We start from the raw sequence: 18,114 nt of genomic DNA on the forward strand, positions 1-18,114 counted from the left end.
GGATTCAGAGTAATGAATTGTAAGGGATAATAATGAAGTATACATAAATAGACAGAAATTTATTATTATTGTTATTATTATACATTAAATCAGTAAGTACACAGTTAAATTACAATCCAGTCGTTTTCCTGCTATTTTGATCCCTTAAAAATGAGGACTGGCATGAGCCATGAAAGTCGTAAGTCTAACTAAGCTCTCATGAGAGAACTTGGTTCTAGAACTTAGTATGTATATTATTTCATTATGGTAAATATGACACCTCCTTTCTCAGGCTCCTCATCATGAACTTCTTTGTCACTGCCCTCACCATCAGACTCATAATCATCACTATTGGTGTCTCGGTATGAACCAAACCTTGATAAATCCAATGGCAACTGACTCATTTTGACTCCAGCCATTGAAGCCAGCCTCTCAGCTGCATGTAATGCATTCACCTCTTTAAGACGTAAGTTATGTTCTTGCTGGAGTTTTAATGAGTCTTCTATGGATAATATTTTTGCTGGCCCATGTATTGTAGGAGGAGGTGTGGCAGCAGTCACCTCCCATTTTTTACATTTGTTCTTTCCTCTTTGTATTTCCTTTTCTGGGTTGTGGACATCTGTGTTTGTGGTCTTATGTGGCTTAAACTGTCTCGTTACTTTGGCTTTGGTGTTGTGTTCCGTTTTGTTAACTATATATCTTACGTGGGGGATCTCATCTATCTTGATTAGATCTTCAGGGGTTATCGAAAGTTTTTCAGGTTCTAAAATCTTAATTTTTTTCTCATGGAATGAGTTCTGAGTCAAGATTTTTAGGACATCTTCAGGGTCACTGTCGTCATCTGAATCTAAATCTGTGGATTGTTTAATTGTACCTGTCCATTCTAATTCTTGTACGGATTGTTTGTCAATTCCATTCAGTTTCATATTTTCGAACATCCGACACGCATCTTCTTCCTCTTGCTTCGCTTTTAATTCGGATAAGATTTTATCGTACAAAATCTGTATTTTAGCACCTTTGTCACTTAGTTTAGATATAAAACTTTTATTGTTTAATAACTTAATTTGTCTATCTCGTAGTTCAAGCAACTCAGGAATAGTTTTTAACGATAGATCGGTGATTTTTCCATCGATTTCTGTTTTTGGCGGCGGCGGCAAGATACCAGGTATCCTTTTATTTATCTTGTTCATTATTTATATATTTTCAATTAGTTTTAACGCATTCACATTTTTTAACGATCTTAATTCCTGTTATTACTGTAACATTGACTAATTCTTTTTTTGTACTTACATTTGCAACAACTACTACTACATTCACATGGAATCTAAAAGATTTATATAGGTAAAAATACTAAAAATACTGGATTTGGTTAACTTTTTGTGGAAATAGAAAACACTAGCTGTTTGTTTGTCACTTTTGCCCTTTTTTGTTATTTTGTCAACTAGGACAAAGGAAACATAGCCTATTCAACCTTAAATTGTGAATTCGAACTCATATTGTGATTTAAACAAGAAGTGAAGTGAAATGAAGTATAGTAGAATGCAACAAAATTAAATAGATATAACGTTGGTAAAATGGAGAGAAAGTATATTTCGTGAGATTTGTGTAAGAATTCGAAAAGCCATGAACTTAAATTAAATCCTTTTCCCCCTCATCATCATTATAGTCGGTTGCTCTTGGCAAAGCAGTCGTGGTCATGTGAAATTGTTGTTTATTAAAGCCTTGACAGATGTTTTCCATAATTTGCAAACCCCACTTAACGAGTGCGTGCGCACTCGTTAAGTGGGGTTTTAGTAAAGTCTTTCACCTGATCAGTCCAGCGCATGGAGATTTGTCCACGAGATCTCTTACCATTTACTCTACCCTGAACAACAAGTTTCTCGATAGACTCTGCGGGCCCTACCTATTCGCTATGGAGCTATTCCAATTACGCTATGGCGGGTAGGTGAGCTTACGGGTATTAAACTAAGAGAGTTTGCTATCAATGACCCTAGCAAAAACAGTGCTTCACAGAATCTACTACCGGATCTCGGGATCGCGACCCACTGATAAGATCCGGCGAGAAGCTCATTAGGTTGTGCCTTGACATCGTCCTCTATGATAATGAAAGGAAATAGAGCTTATACACGGAATACTTCTTTGCTGCTTTGAAATTTGCATCTATTGAGTTTGATCTCCAAAATGACCTTCCGCATTTAAAATATCTTTACTTTAAATCAATTAAGTAAAATCAATTCTGCCAAACATTTTGTGTGAGGTTTAGGGCTGCCACATCCAAAACCTTGGGTTTCAAAGAGTGTCGCAAAAATCCAATTTCCATAATGAAAAATAAGTGAAGTGGCATAGATACTACATTTTTTTGTGTTGCCCAGCAGTTGGAGCATCAGGTAATGAATACTCCAAAGGGTCCCACAAACAAGTTCGAAAAGGAATGACGGCGAGTAGCGAAAGAGTCGCGGGCGTACACTCGTGTGTATGCTTCGGGGGGCATTTAAACGGCAGGCTTACCTTACAATAAAAAGTGAGTAGTCTGTGCCTTGCTAAGTTGTTGTTGCTTCTTATTGATGTCTTATCTATGCTTGCTATTTAAGACGTTTTACTGAGGACTTTTTGGCAGGAACGCGAGGGGTGAAGTTGTATAATTTTGTCTATTTGGTATTTCTTCACGTTTAAATGTGTAACTAGATGATGACCGAGCTTTGCTCGTTTTTTTTTTGATGACGCCATCTTGTTGTGTCTTTAAATAGTATTATTATTCGCCAATAGATGTCGGGAAAGTTGATTATTGTAAACACGAATAAAACAAAATTTTCTGAAAATAAATCGTAGCTAGATCGATTTATCGCCCCCGAAATCCCCTGTATACTAAATTTTATGAAAATCGTTGGAGCCGTTTCCGAGTTTCAGATTATACATATATATATATATATATACAAGAATTGCTCGTTTGAAGGTATAAGATAACGGTGATTTATTAACTGTTTAATATCTGTGAAAGTGCACAGATGTGGGAAAATGAAACAAAGCCGCTGGACGTAACTTCTCGGGATCCTCCAAAAAGTCCACTGAAAAAATCTCAGTAAATGAAGGTAAATGACCACCAATATTATATATCATAGATTATATCTCATCTCATATCATCTCATTTAATTTTATCCCAGTTGATTAATGTCTCAAATTAATCATCTTCATTTCATTTCATTTCACTCCATAATACCATTTTTCATAAAAATATGAATATAAATTAAAATAAGATATGATCTAAAGGTCTTAGTTACCAGGTCATAAAATCCCTTTAATAAAAAAACGTTTTACTGATCTGTGGTTAAATATGTCATAGAATTTAGATCATAGAGTAAACACATATTTTAGATCATAATTATCTAGAAAAATATTATGTACACGAGTGAAATTATACAAATTATAAACAATGCGCAAGTCCAATGCTTAGTTAAAATATTATGTAGGAATAATTAGTGTATAAGTTATGTGATCCAAGAATTCTAGAACACCAAGAGATCTAAGAGTAAAGTAATTTAAAGGAACAGATTCAACACTCAAGAGACATGGAAGGAACGGTATTCTAAATAAATAATCATACTTTGCATAAATTTTCATTTATCACCTGATTTTCATCTAACAAGTACCCAAGTATTACAAACTAAAAGTATCATAAAGATCATTTAAATGATAATAATTTGACTCAAATTAATTGTACCACAAACTATATAGATGATTTTATCATTGAAATGAAAACAATGACCAAATGAACATAAATAGCACACGTTTTCTTACTTTATCCTTTTTTGAGGTACAGGATGCTGGGAGCATACACTGGTTGGTTGTACTATGGTGACTCTTTCAATTTAGTCGGGAAATCCAGTTTGATGGGTAGAATGTCTAACATTTTCATGTTTCGCATTTTGAAAGGGACAGTCGAATCCATAAGCTGTATCTGGTTAAATACTGAATGTTTCACTTTGACAACAAAGAATCATAGCAGACAATTTTTTCAATGGCCAATATGTGAAATTGGCTATATATTTAAAAAATATACTTGAATTAGTAGTGTAGCAGTTTAAAGATTTTTTTTGTCAAGAAGTAATGCTTTTCAGTTTGAAGGGTGTCATGTTGTATCTATGAGCTCTGGTCACCACTTAATACCAGGTTGGCTGTGAGCTCATTTATCTCTTTACTTATGAGCTATCAGTTCAGTATCAGAAAACTTGTTAATCATTCATTGTGGAAATCATTCTTGAACATTTATGAACTGAGAAAAAATTGTATTAAAATCCTTTATAGTCATTTCATTGAATACATGGTCACTAGCTGCTTTGCCAACTTTGTTGTTTTATCTGTAAACATACTGGAGACCTGATGTTGAATGGTCAAAGTTACTCATAGATGTCAGCAAAGCCAGCTAAACCACTGTCTTGCTAAATAAGGCACAGAGACCTGAATGAGAATGAATGTCTCAGAAGGCAATGTTAATGCTCCCAACACAGTAGCAGAGACAAAGTGTGAAGTGAGTGTGTTTACCCATTAAAATAAAATAAAAAGTAAATACAACTCTGATGCTACTGTATTAACGAATTCATAAAAAAAGATTATTTATCATGGTGACTTAAAACCCTCTTTAAAACATTACAATAATGTTTAACCAAATTTAAATATGCTGTACAATACCCTATGTATTTTATTTTCAGGTTCCATTACATTTGGACCCAGTCCACCAGAATGAAGTCTGTGACAGAAGATTATGGATCGGGAATCTAGACCTGAGAGTCAATGAGTATGTTTAAAATATTAAAGTAATTTTCAAAGATAGCTATAAAAAAGAGAATAAATGTCTCTATATAATTTCATAACATAAAATTATAAAAGAGTTACATTGTTTTATCTTCTCATTTTCCTCCACCTTATCCCACTAGGTGAGGACGGCACAGCTAATTTTTCTCTTCCATTCTCTTCTATCAGCCGTCATCTCAACACTCACTCCTCTCTCTTTCATATCGTCAATCACACATATCCATGTCTTCTTCGGTCGACATCTTCTCCCTCCCTCTACCTTGCACTACCATTTCCATACATCTTCTAGTCACATGCATCTTCACTTTTTTTTTTTTTATTGCTTATATGGGTGGATGAGCTCACAGCCCACCTGGTGTTAAGTGGTTACTGGAGCCCATAGACATCCACAACGTAAATGCGCCACCCACCTTGAGATACAAGTTCTAAGGTCTCAAGTATAGTTACAACGGCTGTCCCACCCTTCAAACCGAAACGCATTACTGCTTCACGGCAGAAATAGGCAGGGTGGTGGTACCCACCCGCGCGGACTCAGAAGAGGTCCTACCACCAGTAATTACGCAAATGATAATTTTGCGGGTTTCATTTTTATTACACGATGTTATTCCTTCACCGTGGAAGTCAATCGTGAACATTTTGTTGAGTACGTATTTCATTAGAAAAATTGGTACCCGCCTGCGGGATTCGAACACCGGTGCAACGTTTCAACACGAATGCACCGGACGTTTTATCCTTTAGGCCACGACGACTACATCGTTCTCTCTACGCATCACATATCCATACCACGCTAACCGTCCGCTCCTTAACTTCTTGCTTACCGGGGCTACTTTCACACTTCCTCTGATATACTCATTCTTTTCCATTTCTTTATCGTACCAATAAAAGGCAATATAATAAAACATCAATTTTTGTTCATTACCGGTATCAATTACTGAAACTGGTCCGCGTCTATGGGAATATTGAGAAGTTCGACATGCTGTTCCATCGTAGCGGACCTGCAGCCGGACAGCCGAGAGGGTTTGCGTTTGTTACATACAAATTGAAACAAGATGCTGTTAAGGCAATGAACTCATTGAATGGACAGTTACTAGGCTGCAAAAGGATATGTGTCAAATTTGCTAAACACACTGCTGTAAGTATCAATTAACTGTAACAATTTTACATATTATATTAATGCTGTAAAGTTGTTTAAGTTCTATGTGTAGTGCATATACTTTGTAGTTATTTTATGACCTAACCTTGTTGGTGAACTACTCGATTCAATCATGAAAAATTGCAGATAGCAAATTTTGTATTTGCAACCATGATATACTGGGTGGTTTTATAAATGAATTTGCAATGTGCCAGAGGCGAAATTTAACATACTTAGAAACGGGTATTTAAAAATACTACCTAGTCAAAATTTCATAAATTTGATTTTCAAATCTCTCAATATTTAGATTATTTTGATGACTCTTTTAATGAGATGAAAGATGAAATCAATAGTTACTTTACAAAAATTGATTGGTTTTCGTTATCATGCTGTCTTGTCCTATAGTTTGTAATGAACATTGTTTACTTAGCACATTTGTCCTGATTAGTTGTGCGCGCATGCCTTTTGTTACAATTTTTATTTTTTTATTGCTTAGATGGGTGGACGCGCTCACAGCCCACCTGGTGTTAAGTGGTTACTGGAGCCCATAGACATCTACAACGTAAAATGCGCCACCCACCTTGAGATATAAGTTCTAAGGTCTCAAGTATAGTTAGAACGGCTGCCCCAACCTTCAAACCGAAACGCATTACTGCTTCACGGCAGAAACAAGCAGGGCGGTGGTCCTACCCGCGCGGACTCACAAGAGGTCCTACCACCAGGGGAAAACCAACAAGCCCTTTTCTTTACTTGTTATTTATTGTGTATATTTTCTTTTTAGCTTGTAATGTGTATCGTGTGCCTAATAAATAAATAAACTAATAACAAAGTAATAAAATGGTTGGCAAACAAGTATGATAAATGGTTCAAGACAAAATCTTAAATAAATTATAAAAAATCTGTTAAACTAGTAGTCAAATCCGAATTCTGAACTACTTTGCTGAAAAAATGGGTAGGATGGTGTTGCTACTAATAGACTGCAGACACAGTGTGATACAAATTAGCAACAAATTGCCGTTTTCGCTTTAATAATGGTTCCTTTAAACCTGTATCTCGCCCTCAAAGAATAAACATTCACACAATTTACTATCAGCACTTACAGCTTCTGACATGAGGATTTAGAAAATAATTAACTTAAAAAAATATTCACAGGATGATCAAGATAAACCAAAACCAGAGCTAGGTATACCGGCGTTGGCTGGTGCAAAACCAGAGTTTAAACTCAGCAAAAAGACAGCCATCCAATCCATAGAGGCTAAACTCAAGATGATGGAGAATATGAACCCCGGTGATGACTTTGTGATCAATAAATTAGCCGCTAATGAGACTCCAATAATAACACAATACCAGAATAAAGCCCTGCAACCTCCAAATAAAACGGTCAGCTCGTTTCGAAGACGACACCCATATCATAAGAAGAGATAATCCATTAGGAATAGTAATAAAACTACTTGTTTAATTTTAGTTTATCAGTATTTCATATTTTAAGGGTTTCATTATAAGATATTTGTAAAAGTAACACATTTTCAGGTTAAAAACTGTTATTTTTAATAATTCTCTTATTATTATTGGCTTGATTTGTAACTATGTAATTCTAATCTTGAAAATCTGCTTTAAACTACCCTGATCTGATCATTCTAGTATCTATCTGAAACCTTTCCGTTAGTACCAGTCTAATGACAAGGGCGGTGGGTGATATTTACGTTGTGATGTTTGAGATTGAGTACATCTTGCAAATTTAATAGAAAAAAAATATGTTGAAAATTCTTACGAATACTTATGACAGTTTTTACATAATGATATCTAAAAATAATGGTTCACAAAATTTCAGTCAGTTAAGGAATTGTTTTTTTTTTCATGTAAATTAAATGTAGTAATCATTACTGTAGCTGGTTATGGTCTGAATATTTAGTAAGTTATTCTGTTTGGTTGTAAGCTAACTTAATTTCGGTTTAGAATTTTTGATATATGCATTTTTTTTTTTTTTGTATAGATACAAATTTTTTTCCGTGCATGATGTGTTTTCATTCAAGGCAGATACTACGTTAAAACAGCCACTTCATTTTCTAACCCCTAAAATTATAATATCAAAAAATACCATATTATTTATTAGTCAGCAGTTGTAATCCTTTACAAACTAACGATTTTAATTTTCTTATTATATATTTCTCAAAAAACATAAGACTCAACTGTAATCTTTTTTGTCATAATTTATAGGAATTAAGTTAAATTCAGTATATTATTTCACAAACAATGAACCTGCAGCTTATGTGATGTGAATGTAGTGTGATCTCAATAAAATTACATTGATGAACAAGTGTTGTTTCAAAATGAAAATCCTTATTCCATAAATATACTTTATTATATTTTTTACAGTCAATACGCAATTAAATAGAATAAAAAGGCAGAGTAATCAACGAATGTAAAGTATGTACATTGACTAATAACATGTTTTAAGCATAAATAGATGCAGGATAGCAGCATCTAAAACTTCACAATAAGTTATACAAAGTAAATTAGACAGTTTCATTTATTTCTAAAGTTTTATAGAGTACATTTTTACTTTTCTCCTTAAAAATAAATAAATAAATTTTAGTATGGTATGCTTTCACTTGTTCTAAATCCAGGTAATACTCCATTGGACAGTGAGCTTGCTAGTTTAGAACATGGACTAACAGACATTAAAAAGTCGTCATCGTCTGCCTCCATTTTCTTTTTCATGTTTGAGTATTGAGTTTCGTCATCGCCTTCTTTTAACCAGTCTTTGTAATCGATGCACAGCGGCCATATTATTTTACCGCTTCTGAAACATTCAAAGAATTGATTTCTCTCAAGTAAGTTATAGTGTAATTGTTAGGAGGTGCATAATTAGAAACGGTTTACCCTATCTATTTTAGAATATTAAATTATCATTATACCCTCACAGCGTAACTAAGGACTCGCGACATATTAGTTTGCACAGACAATCATAGAGAAGTTGCTCACGGAACTTTACCTTATTATCAATAATTAATAACAATACGTAATAAAAGCGATTTGGTTATAATGGTAGGTTTTCGTGAGTCACATTTACTACTTTTACAGGTTTCTCTCGCGTATGTTTTATTTTATTACATTATATTAGTTTTCTGATAGTTTCAATTAAATTGGTTTATGTGTTTTAATATGTATATTATAGCAAAATGCAATTAATCTCGGATATAGGTTAACTAAAAATTTGTAACGCTAGTGGAAGCAGGCCAAGCTGCTTTTACATTTTGAGAAACTACTGACACTCCGCCTGTCGTAAGTTATTTGACAAATTTCCATACATTTGAGTTATAAGAAGAGGGTATATTTACCTAGGTAATTGATAAGGGTCGTATGGAAACCATTCATCATACTGCAAAATATCTGCAGACTGTAACGTGTGTCGCGCGTTGTTCTCAATAATAGCTTGACAATACACAATTTGGTGAGATCGAGTCACCGATGAAAATGCTCGTGTCACTTGCGGTGGGCAGGTGCGGAGAGGATTCAGTGTGCAAGCCACTAGCCGAGGAAGATTAAGAGACTCCACAAAGTTTAAGCCTGAAATATTAAAATAAATATCATATTAAATAGAGATAAATTATACAAATCTGTAATTGTTAATAATTTAGTTATATTTTACTGAAATTACCATTACTGAAAGAAGTGACCAAAATATTTTTTTTTAAAGATAACCTTTTTGTAAATGTGTCAGTTATACTTCACAAATGTGATTTTATTCTGTGTAGATTGCTTAGAACTGAGCTTAAAAATAGCCTTTGAACCATAAACAGAAAATTAAAACCCTATTTCATGAGCTGTAAATGTTATGACATATTGATCCATCAAATAAAAGACTGTATTTAGTAAAGGCTTTGAAGGTGCACAACGAAAATACTTAACAATAAATAAACATTCCAAATAAATATTTTTAATATATAGAATGCTAAATTATACTCACTTTCTTTACTCATAAACAGATGCTGGTGTTTGAATGCAATTAGGTAAAACACAGCATGACATATAGCATGGAAGGCTCCATGAGCTTTAATGTTATCAGTAACAGTGGTGGACTCTTGAGCTGCAGAGATGTAGGAATGGCACCAATCTGTCATTGTCTTCAAGAATTGTACTAATCTTGAGTTAGGAACTCGAACACAACGAGCCAGCAGGCCTGCAAGATGACTGGCAGCTGTTCGTCTTGTTGCCAATGCACCAGGTCCTAGACCTTGAAGCCCTGCCGCTACTGTCCACAGATTGTTGAGAACTCGGTCAGCGCAATGTTGGTTTATTGATATTGTATACAGCAGTAAAAATTGAACATGCCTGAAAAATATATACAATATGTGATTAGCATATTTTGAAACTAAATGTCATGTATATATGTTTAAAAAGTGTCATATTAAAATAGTTGATTGCTGTATCTACGCTACCAATTTTTTTAAATAGTGAATTTCATTACATATTTCACTTAAATATAAGTGTTCCACTTGTGTGCATTGACATTATCCTTGTGACAGGTTAAAAAAAAAGAACCACATTTATTACTAGCATTGCAACAATTTTTTTAAATCTATTTAAATGAATAAAAATATTTACATAAATTAACATTAAATATTTACAGTTTAATACCATTTCTCCTCTTTTTTCAACCAATTCTCTGGTTTTTTTTTGTTTTCTCCAGTAGAATCTATTGACAAGCTTATTTAAATATAGTTTGGTATTTGGCTTCATGAATTATTTGGAATTGTTTAGCTAAATGCCTTAATCTTTTATATTTTAAAAATTATAATTAGTATAAATCATAACATGTCAGTGATATAGTAGAGTAAGTGGTTGGAGTAAATTTAAATTAGGTATAACATTTATATTCACAAAGATATAGGTCAAGGAATAATCAAGTTTATTGAGATTAACATTTTTTATGACATTAAAATTTATAAAATTACAAATTTCACAAAAATTTGTACAAAAGATCATAAATTTGATGAGATCCTGTGTTTGCGAATATACCTCATTTTATTCTATTAATTGAAGCTGCTAGAACAATGTATATTATATACATCACAACAGGACTGCTTTATGGAAGTTATAGGATATTCGCTTCCATTGCCATTCTTTATTATATTTATTAGATATTTATATCATATCATTACTTATTACGATAAAAATAAAATAAACCTCCAAAATTCTTCCTAGATAAGACATTTATCGCATAAACACATCATGCTATACACACTACTTAATTCCAATAAAATTAGCTTCAGTATATGGTCTTCCTCATCACATTATAAGAAGCATCTAGCCTCATCATTGTATGCATGTGAGAGTTTACATGTTTTTCATTTATACTTTTGAATTTTAAAAACACAAAATGAGTAAGAATGTATATTATATTTTCTTACCTGATTCCGTAAGTTGGTAGTATTATTTTTTCAAAAGCTGTGCACATGTGGTGCAAAATAGGGTCTCTTTCTTCCTGTAGCCAGTGCAATACTTCTAGCATACTATAGTCTAGGGTTTCAGAGATGTCATCATGTTGTTCCACATCCATGTCAAATAGTGTGTCATTCTGTTTCATTTTATTGTCACTTTCCACTATATTGCCATCCATTACTATCATTCTGAATAAAAAAAAATAAGGTGAATATGTGAGCTTTACTAAGTGGCATGTCAAATAAAATTAAACCACCATAAAGGTTGTTATTTCAAGTAGGCCTTCATAGGTGTTTTTAAATCGTCATGACATTATGGCTAAGTTGGAAAACAGCTGCATCACAAGAGAATGAGTAAGAAACTTGGAGCTTGCTCTTTTTCTAATGTATCTATCTACAATATTTTATTAAATAAGTACATATAAAGGTAACTTAAACAAAACAGTGTGCTTAGTGTGAGTTTTTTACGTTCTCAATAGCATAAGCTAGCCCAAATTTGTGTGCAGTAAGAACAGCTCCTAGCAGTAAAAAACTCACACTAAGAACACTGGTCTGCCTTATTCAATGCTGGACAGAAATCTGTTTGTAGGGTTGTGGATCACAAATTCATAAGGTCCCGTCTAACATTAAAGTAGCTAGCTGTTCAAAATACTTTGATTTTTCATCTTTAACCTTTTAAAGATTAAATCTAAAATGAGAGCTGTAATAAATTATGTCCTGGCCATACAAGTTTAAGGACTATTTTTATTTCTAGTACGTAATTGATTTTAACAAAAATTTATAACTTAAAATAATCAGTTTACAATTTGTTTTCAGATTGAATTTAAAAAATGGCTGCCTCTTACATACACCTTATTCATAAATCTTAGTTATTTAGACTGACTGCATGACATGTCTCAATATGTACGTACAAGGTTTTGTTTACTCACCTATTAATAATAATCATCATAATTTCCTCTGTAAGTGAAGGTAGGTATTTGCTAATCCATATAAGGTTATATATGAAAGATCTATTTGAACTACAACCAGCTTTGTGATATGGAAATTGATCTATCACAGTCTCCATTAAAAGTTCATTTGTCCTAAAACAATTATTTGTTAAAATATTATTAATGTAAACATCACCTGAATTTTTCTCAATTCAGGTAATATTTTACATAGATTTTTTTAGGCCTAAATTTTTATTCTCTTGATGCCACACTAATATATCGACCCTTGAAAGGCAAACGTGACTAAGCGACAATGAGTGAACTTTACAGTAAACTAATTTAAAGTTGAAATACCTGAAAAAAAAATCTTTTTTAACTAATCTAGCTGTAGGATTGAAATGATTTTAATAGACCTAGAAATATTTTTTTTTTGCGCATCGAATATTATTATTGCCTATCATTTATGTAAAAAGCAGTTATTGTCCTTAGTCACGTTTGCCTTTCAAGCGTCGATATGGTTTCATGCATTATATTGCATAGTCAAATGCTATGTATCTGTTAAAATTTTAATAGTGAGAATCCCAGTAACACCATCATTCCAAACAATGCTTTTTTGTATATTTTTCAAGATTTTTAGTAAGGATATACTTCTTACATTAGATTATGTAATTGTAAATGAATACCAACATTTCATATTATCCTTCTGTATCTTCTTAAAAATGTGGCAACATCCAATTGTCAGTAATTTTTTTATGAAATGAATAGACCTTCTGGTTCTATTCAGAAGGTCACCATTCATTTCTTTGATTTCATACCAGTTTACAACTTTGGTATGTGCTATTTTTGGTCCACTTACATGTGACCATTTGCATTCTGCACCAGCAATACAGACTGAGCTGCTCAGTGATAATATTAGCATCCATCGCTGTTCAGCTCTTGTATTTAGGTAGCCGCATTTCATGCTCCCACTCAGTAATAATTGCCCGAATTTCAGTGTTACTGAAATAGAATATGTTTAGAAATTTCATTTCCAAAACCCTTTTCCAAAAGTGCTCTTCACTGATTCTCTAGAAAAGTTTTGGTAAATACTCAATCAATGGTACGAGGGCAGCACTAAAAGTATCGGGAATGGAATATTTCCACTGTCCTGTCATATTAAAATCTTTTTAATTGAAAACTCCTTGGTTTTAAAAATCGAATACCATTTATTTATTTAAAAAAAGATTCTCGGTCTTGTCACGAGGTTTTGTCAAACTTGTTTAGTCGTTGAGAAAATGGAATTGACTCGAGAAAATTCAAAAGCGATGATTTATTATGACTTTCGAAGTGGTTTAACACAAAAACAGTGTGTTGACCGGATGATTTCTGCATTTGGTGATAAAGCCCCATTCAAAACCACAATTTATCGCTGGTTTGCTGAGTTTCAACGTGGACGTGTCAAGCTCAGTGATGATCCCCGTCAAGGTCGTCCAAAAACTGCAGTCACCCAAGAAAACGTTGATGCTGTGCGTAAGCTGATTGAGGAAGATCGACATGTGACATACCGCGAAATTCAGGCAACTTTAGACATTGGCATGAGTCAAATACAAATAATCTTGCAGGAACAATTAGGTGTAAAAAAGTTGTTTTCCCGATGGATACCGCATTCGCTCTGTGAAGAGCAAAAAGCGGCTCGCGTTACTTGGTGCGTCAGAACTCTCGAAAGATTCCACGCAGGATCCTCAAATGCTGTATACAACATTGTATCAGGTGACGAATCCTGGATATACGCGTACGAACCCGAAACAAAAAACCAGTCACCAGTTTGTGTGTTCGAAAATGAGTTAAAGCCAACAAAAATTGTTTGTTCACGGAGTGTTGCAAAAAAAATGGTGGCCACGTTTGTCTCCAAAACCGGCCATGTTACGACTATTCCTCTTGAGGGACAAAGAACGGTTAATGCAGAATGGTATGCTAGCATTTATTTGCCACAGGTCGTTTCTGAACTCCGTAAAGAGAACTGCAACCGCCGCATCATCCTCCATCACGACAATGCGAGTTCTCACACCGCGCACCGAACAAGAGTTTTTAGAGCAAGAAAACATATAATTATTAGACCAGCCGCCGTACAGCCCCGACCTAAGCCCTAATGATTTCTATACTTTCCCTAAAATAAAGAATAAATTGCGTGGACAGAGATTTTCATCACCTGAATAAGCTGTGGACGCCTACAAAACGGCCATTTTGGAGACCCCAACTTCCGAATGGAATGGTTGCTTCAATGATTGGTTCCATCGTATGGAAAAATGTGTCAAATTTCGCGGAGAATACTTCGAAAAGCAATAAATACATTTTTAAATAGTAATGTTGTGTCACTTCGTTAATTCCCGAAATTTTCAGTGCCGCCTATGTATTGATTGATGTAGGTGCAAAATCACACAACATAGTTTCCAGAGTCATTTATAAAGCCAGATAGAACTCTGTGCACCTGGTTATTTTAAGAGAACAATTTCAGTCTCTCATTGACCCATTTATTATTAAGTATTATATTAAAATTTTTGAGTGTGTCACAGAAGGCTCAAATATGATCTCATCAGCTAATGTTTTGTAAGTAGTATGGTGGGTCCCATAAACTTTTTAAACATCTATGTGATGATCTTGTGGTATTCAAACATTTTTAGTTAGCTGCAGAAGACAGTTCCCAAAAAGGGAACTGTTTTAGTATAATGAGATCTGACCAATTAAATATCTCATCCAACCTTTGTAGGTTGTCAAATATATCATCAATATGCTTCATGAAGCATTTTGATATATTAGCCTATATCCACTCACTTAAGAGTAAATACTGGGGCTAAATCAATACACATACTCAAATAATTAAATTCCCAAACCACTCTAATTCAAATTGTTGAAGATTTCTGTAAATATTTTATAAATTTTTATGTATCGTGACACATATAGGGCGCTTCATTAGAAAATAGTCCTGACATTACTTAAATTGTTAGATAGATATAAACATCCACAAACAATGTAATATGAAGCATAACCTTAAAGAAAGTTACGTAAAATACTTACATCGGCATTATTGCGATAATTTGTCCTATGATTGTATGAATGTTAGACCAGCTATTCAATTTCTCTGTTGGTGGAGTGTCATCCCAGTTTTCTTCATTAGCTAAAAATATCATAGTCATCATCAAATATATCTCTAACTAATGTTATGAAAATTATTATTAGATTAAGTAAGTCTGCCTAAAAAGGCAATATTTTTTTTTAAATATTATCTTGGATACTTCAACTTGTGACTGCTGGTTTGGAATCCTGCAGGCTGGTAACAATTTTTCTGATGGAATACTACTTACTTAACTAATGTTCACAAATGACTTCCACAGTGAAGTTGTGTAATAAAAATCAAACCCGTAAAAGTTTTAATTTCCTTAATTACTATCAGTAGAGAAACTTGTAAGCATGCGTGGGTAGGTACCACCACTTGCCTGCCTATTCCTGTCGTAAAGCAGTAATGTATTTTGATTGAAGGGTGGGGTAGTTGATGTACTGTAAAAACTAAGTCTTAGAACTCAGGTTTCAGGGTGGGTGGTAGCATTAACATTCTGTATGTCTATAAGCTTCAGTGAACACTCAACACCAGGTGGGCTGTGAGCTCATCCACCTATCTAAGCATTATAATAAAAGTAACGGACTAATAGCATGATAATAATATAATTCAGTTTTATACAATACAATATTTCAGTAGTTATATTAGTAAGAATATGAAATAAAAGAAAATCTCAAATCTTAAATGTTACTAGATTTCTGAAAGAGTACTTGTATTGACTTTTATGTGTTAAATTCTTTCACAATATTTCACAATGTTTTTATTAGTATTTACTGATTATTCGTTCATATAAATATATATTTTATATGTTCATTTCTATTTTCTTTGTCTTTTAACAATTTTATATTTAATATTACAATTATAGAATAATATAATGTAATAGCATAATTTATGACATCTTCATAATTCCTACAAACCAATGAATCGTAAGTGGCTATCATTGTCCAGGTATACTAGAACTACCACTGTGTGTTGCTAACTTACCTTTAAAAACCTTAACCAGACAGCTCATCACTTGCGGACAATGGTAAATATGTGCAGTGACTAGGCTAATGATGAAGGTGCTGAAAAGGTTGACTAACTTTTCACACCTACTAGCCCACTCAACATTGCACACTGCTTCTACAAACTGCTTGAAATCCTGTCCCATAATCAGAACGCAAGAGAGACAATCTTCGAGAATAATCCGAAAATTCTCATCATTTAATGGGTAATCTCTCAAAACTCTGACTAATTCCGAGTAAGGTCCAATGTTTCCTGTTTTAGCATAATTAAGAAGTATCTGTTCTATTTGTTTTTCGGAGAATTTCAATCTAGTACGAGCTAAAGCCGCTTGGCGATCCAGAGTTTTTTGCATCAAGGACGCGACGCTTTTCCTAGCCGCTACCGCCATTACTTCTTCAAGTCTTTCGTGATTGCCTTTAAAAACTCTGTTACGTCTGGTTGCCGAAGCAATTCTGCTTTTTTGTAGTTCAGTACTTCGCGTAAAATATTACTACTATCTTCTATGTTCGGGACAGTATTTGTGTTCGGATCGTAGCTCGTACTTGGTTTGCTGTACCCGGCGCTCGTGTCGGAAACGTCAGTGTTTTTCTTGTCTTTCAAATAAGACTGTAATCGCTCTAAAACAGCCTTGTTGTCACTTTCTTTCTTTTCTGGGCTATAACCTTCTCTCGACATAGCTTAACGGTAACTCTAAGTTTTACATTGTGTACAATGTTGCTGATGTTTTATTGATTAATATTTATGATGAATTAACGGAAAATGTACACGTACGTTCAAATTAAACCACCTAAACCTAATTCTTCACCTCAGTTCCTTTTATGAACACGTGCGCAACGTGCGCGGAACTTTTTGACTTTCTATTTGACACGCCGAAATTTGTCATTTTGGTTTGATTTTTCTATCTTCAAAAGGCAAAGAATAAAATGACTATACGTTAGTCTTTTCTTTTGAAAGACTCGAACCAAGTCTTTTTCGAAAGAAAGCATAATTAATTTTGTGGCTTGAAGAATTAGACGCCTAATAAAATCGTATTAAGCGCTGCCACCATGTTAGTGTCTAAATACTGCACATATTAGTTGAGGTATTGGTCTCTATTAAAACTTTTTATTTTTAGATTTATTGTCTATTTCGATGAGAGCCCTTTTGCGTTTTGTCATTAAACTATCGACAGCACTTATTTTCTGTGTATAGTTTTAATGTTATAAATAAGTTAGTTCTGACTTCAATAATTAATGTCATCAGTTTGAGCTTGAGCTGATTTATCGATTTAATGTTTTAAAAAAAATTGTATTATTGCAATGAAAAGTTTTATTTTCCCAATTTAGGAATGAAACTCGTATAAAAACTCCGTAGATAATACACATGGTAAAAAATTACTCCGATCTGGCCAATCGACTCCTATTTTAGATTAATTAAACTTTGTCTATTATTTTCCCCTAAGTAGAAACACTGAGTTAAAAAGTTACAAATCTATTGAACGTACGAACGATCGAATTTTTTTGATAGTATTATAAATATTAGATTATTCATATAAACTCCGCTTTATTTTGTCTGTCAATACTTATTGAATTCAATAGAGATACAACATATATAAATAAGAATATAAGAGAATACAGTAGAGATGAATGTTGTGTCTGCATTACAGATTACGAATGTGATTTGATGTTAGACTGCATGTACGGTACCTACCTACTTGAATTTTTGACGTTTGTCGTTTATCTG

At 33.5% G+C, this 18,114-nt stretch overlaps 4 protein-coding genes across 4 annotated transcripts in view; 1 reads left to right on the forward strand and 3 right to left on the reverse strand.

Annotated features, from left to right (window-relative positions):
* The window catches only part of LOC110385588 (uncharacterized), a 933,915-nt gene that overhangs the window by 570,455 nt on the left and 345,346 nt on the right, over positions 1 to 18,114 (reverse strand). The window lies entirely within an intron of this gene.
* On the reverse strand, positions 45 to 2,495 carry LOC101743276 (uncharacterized). The gene has a single exon (XM_004930321.5). It carries the CDS (start codon positions 1,167 to 1,169, stop codon positions 234 to 236), a length of 936 nt encoding a protein of 311 aa, XP_004930378.1. The 5' UTR covers positions 1,170 to 2,495; the 3' UTR covers positions 45 to 233.
* On the forward strand, positions 3,340 to 7,761 carry LOC692902 (RNA binding motif protein 18; the record flags this gene model as incomplete). Its single annotated transcript, NM_001046745.1, is given in 4 exon segments — positions 3,340 to 3,557; positions 4,686 to 4,775; positions 5,714 to 5,920; positions 7,073 to 7,761. Coding segments are annotated over 4 exon segments (582 nt in total). The 3' UTR covers positions 7,346 to 7,761.
* On the reverse strand, positions 8,261 to 17,348 carry LOC101743417 (RNA polymerase I-specific transcription initiation factor RRN3). Its single transcript, XM_004930322.5, has 7 exons — positions 16,372 to 17,348; positions 15,348 to 15,447; positions 12,294 to 12,446; positions 11,335 to 11,553; positions 9,891 to 10,255; positions 9,262 to 9,490; positions 8,261 to 8,723 (listed from the first exon to the last, which is right to left on the reverse strand). The coding sequence occupies exons 1-7, from the start codon at positions 16,778 to 16,780 to the stop codon at positions 8,513 to 8,515; spliced, it is 1,686 nt and encodes a 561-aa protein (XP_004930379.2). The 5' UTR covers positions 16,781 to 17,348; the 3' UTR covers positions 8,261 to 8,512.

The sequence above is a fragment of the Bombyx mori genome, chromosome 10 (assembly GCF_030269925.1).
Source record: "Bombyx mori chromosome 10, ASM3026992v2".
NCBI lineage: Eukaryota > Metazoa > Arthropoda > Insecta > Lepidoptera > Bombycidae > Bombyx > Bombyx mori.

Bases quoted from the DNA above. Each gene is read 5' to 3' on its own strand.
- LOC101743276 (XM_004930321.5), bottom strand. From the start codon at position 1,169: ATGAACAAGATAAATAAAAGGATACCTGGTATCTTGCCGCCGCCGCCA.
- LOC101743417 (XM_004930322.5), bottom strand. From the start codon at position 16,780: ATGGCGGTAGCGGCTAGGAAAAGCGTCGCGTCCTTGATGCAAAAAACT. The intron at 15,448-16,371 runs GTAAGTTAGCAA...TGATATTTTTAG, and splicing joins TCTGGTTAAGGTTTTTAAAG to CTAATGAAGAAAACTGGGAT. The intron at 10,256-11,334 runs GTAAGAAAATAT...TATATTTTTCAG, and splicing joins CTACCAACTTACGGAATCAG to GCATGTTCAATTTTTACTGC.